General features: G+C 46.0%; 1 protein-coding gene across 1 annotated transcript in view; it reads left to right on the plus strand.

Moving 5' to 3' along the window:
- Positions 1–2: 2 nt before the first annotated feature.
- The window catches only part of KLHL42 (kelch-like family member 42), a gene marked incomplete at its 5' end in the record, with an annotated part of 12168 nt that continues 8719 nt past the window's right edge, over positions 3–3451 (plus strand). The window contains one exon of the mRNA XM_009999052.1: positions 3–367. Within this exon, the coding sequence (XP_009997354.1) occupies positions 3–367 (365 nt within the window). The remainder of the gene's footprint in view (positions 368–3451) is intronic.

Consider the following 3451-nt stretch of genomic DNA (forward strand, 5'->3'; position numbering starts at 1 on the left):
CCCTCCTGCTGCCCCACGCCCTCCGGCAGCACCTGCAGGAGAGGCGGATGAAGGGCACGGCCACGCTGGTGGCCATCGGGGACTTCATGGGCACCTCCTCCCCGGGCCTGCCCGCAGGCCGCCACCCGCAGATGGAAGCGCCCTGGTCGATGCTGAGGTATGATGAGGAGGCGCAGAGGTGGCTGCCCCTGGCCAACAACCTGCCTCCTGATCTGGTGAACGTCCGGGGCTACGGGTCAGCGATGCTGGACAACTACCTGTTCATTGTCGGGGGCTACAGGATCACCAGCCAGGAGATCGCAGCTGCGCATTGTTACAACCCTTGCCTGAACGAGTGGAGTCAGCTGGCATCTATGAACCAGAAGAGGTAACCCCTGCTCCCTGAAGTACACGTGTGTCCGTGTATGTTGTCAAAATAGACCCTGCTGAGTCACCTGGTGGTGTCTGGACTCGGCATGTGAGATTGGAGACCCACCTGTTGTCTCTTTGCCACGAATCACCAGTGTCTCTTGCATCCTGTGGGAAGGACCACAGGGCTTGGCAGTGCCTTGGCAGCATGCAAACCTTGGCCTGGCAAACCTTGGTTTCACAAGTCAGCCCATCTCAGCACAGTGCTGCAGCCTCTCTCTTGCTTAGGGGTCCCCTCTGCATGGCACAGGGAGCTGCTGTGGCAAGGGGAGGGTGAGGAGCATGGGACTTTGTTGCTGGTGGTTAAGGCCTCAGCCGTGGGAGAACGTGAGTTAAGCATCAGCAGAGAGTGGGAATGTGCTACAAGTCTCCACCATGTGTGGTTATCACCTCAGTATGAAATGGTGGTGGGCTCACAGTTTTCCTTTAAGTTCTAGCATGCAAGGATCCAGTCTCTCCAGACAGCTGTTTGTAGAAATTCTCTTTGAAATAACAAAGATTTAAAAAAACCCAAAGAACTAAAGAAACAATTTTTCACCTACCTCCTTCGTGGTATATTTTAGCTTTCGTAAGCTTATTTGTAAAGTGACAAGTTTTCCTTCTCTTAGTGGGGCTGTACAGCCTATCAGAGCTAGAGGTGGCTGAAAACTTTTAGTTGGAGTAGTTTTTCATCAGTTCATACTTTCATAAAAATCTGAATGTTTTGTAGGCCTGCACTTCAGGGAAATACTCACTAGAAAAATGTCAGGAAGATTGTGAGAAATTTCTCACTTTATGAGAACATTTTGTGAATTTTTCATCATTTTGACCATTTTGCTTTTCCTTGTATCCTTTTGAATTTTTTGATATTTATTTTTAAGTAAGGGTTTATAAACATTTGTATAACTTATGTGTGAAAGAGTAATAGTGAGGGAGACCCAAGAACAGAAGCTATCTCCCTGGCCAAGGCTGTGGCTGCTCTACCTTAATCACACTGCAGTCATCAAAACAAAGCCTTTTACTTCAAAATATTTCTGTTTATCCAACGTGAATTTCCTCATTGCTTCTGTTTTAGAAAAAGTGCTTAAATTTTCATCTTTCTGCCTGAATTGGGTAGAAACAAATAAGTAAAGCAAGTAAGAAGGCCAGCATTGAGTGTAGAATGAAAATTATTTTCTTCATCCAGTAAACTGGATCATCCAGAGACCCTGACTATTGGCATAAATATATATATATGGGTAGTTAAACTGCAGTCTGTGCCAGTGATTTTGCCAACTATAAACTCTGTAAAAACAGGGGTGTGCCCTAAAATGAGTTATTTCCCATGCTACCCTTTTTGGTTTTTTTCCTTCACTTCCTATTTTGGGAGAATTTCACTGAAATGGTTGTCATCGGTCACCAGAATAGATCAGAAACACAGGATATTTCTGGCTTCTTGGAAGGGTGGTGTGAAAAACAGCATTTGTAAAATGAGGGTTTAACTTTTAAGTGCCACAAACAGCTTTTCTTGCAAACATGCTTCTTCAGCCCTGAGCCTGTGTGCCGTCTTCCCCAAGATGTCAGTAGGAACTGAGGTGTTTTAGCCAGCCTCGCCTCTGCAGCCTTGCCTACAGGAGCGTGTTGGCCTTGGTAGGAAAGGAAGATGGGATCAGCCCACACAGCATTTTCTGTGGAAATTAAACATAGAAGTCCCATGTGGATCAAGTTACAAGGTTTTGGCATTGGTTGGTGTGATGTGTATAGATGTTGTTATGTGCAATGATTCTGCAGCCTGGCAAATGAGGGCTTTTTAAAAAATGCTTTTTCAAGGCCCTTTTTTCAGCTTACAACCTGGCTGTTCAAACTCTAGATCAGCCTTTTTCTCCCCACACTCTTCCTTTCTTCTAGGATATATAATAATTTTATCCGAAATGTGGATTCACAGCCAGCTGAACATGAGCCAGCAGGGTGCCCAGGTGGCCTAGAAGGCCAACACCACCCTGGCCTGCATCAGGAATAGTGTGGCCAGCAGGACCAGGCAGGTGCTCCTGCCCCTGTGCTTGGCCTTGGTGAGGCTGCACCTCGAGCACCGTGTGCGGGTTTGGGTGCCACAGAATAGAAAGGACACTGAGGTGCTGGAGAGGGTGCAGAGAAGGGCAACGAGGCTGATGAGGGGTTTGGAGAACAGGTCTTGTGAGGAGAAGCTGAGGGAGCTGGGGCTGTTCAGCCTGGAGGAGAGGAGGCTGAGGGGAGACCTCATTGCTCTCTACAACTACCTGAGAAGAAGTTGTAGCGAGCTGGGTGTTGGCCTCTCCTCCCTAGTTGATAGCAATAGGACAAGAGGAAATGGGGTCAGGTGCTCCAGGGGAGGTTCAGATTGGATATTAGGAAAAATTTCTTCACGGAGAGTGGTGAGGCATTGGAAGAGGCTGCCCAGGGAGGTGGTGGAGCTACCGTCCCTGGAGGTGTTCAAAAAGCGGGTAGACATGGTGTTTCGGGAGAAAGTTTAGTGGTAAGAGTTGTAGGACAGTTGCACTTGATGATCTTGGTCTTTTTCCAACCTTGATGATTCTACGATTCTATATTTTTTCTGTATATTAAGATTTTCAACTGACCTGCCATACCAACTTGATCTTTATGCCCATCACAGGTGACAGCAAAGTATTCCTTATAACAGAATTTCACATTGACAATTTATGGCAGAAGAGTAGCATATGAATGGATATTTTTAGAATAGTGTCTATTCTGATGTTTCATAGTGGTTATTGAAAGTCACAAAGATCCCAAAATTATGTCTGACTCTAGCCTGCAAGGTAGCAGCAAGTGAGTGTGTTGCTCCCTGAATGATAATCAGGGGAAGTTCTTTTCATGGAAGCTCTGCTTTTTGTGGAAATGTTACGAGGCATGTTTTTGACTTAAACATCTGTATGGGGTCTTGACAGTGAAGTTATTAATTATTATTTTTTCTATCTGGCATAACTCTTACTTTCTAATGACTAGTTTGACATTTAGTGGTCAGAGCTCAGAAGAGATGGCCTGTGCCGTAGGAGCCAAGAGCAGAGAGATTTTTAGGAAGAGGGAGTTT

This window comes from Chaetura pelagica, unplaced genomic scaffold (assembly GCF_000747805.2).
Source record: "Chaetura pelagica isolate M959 unplaced genomic scaffold, ChaPel_1.0 scaffold6, whole genome shotgun sequence".
Taxonomy (NCBI): domain Eukaryota; kingdom Metazoa; phylum Chordata; class Aves; order Apodiformes; family Apodidae; genus Chaetura; species Chaetura pelagica.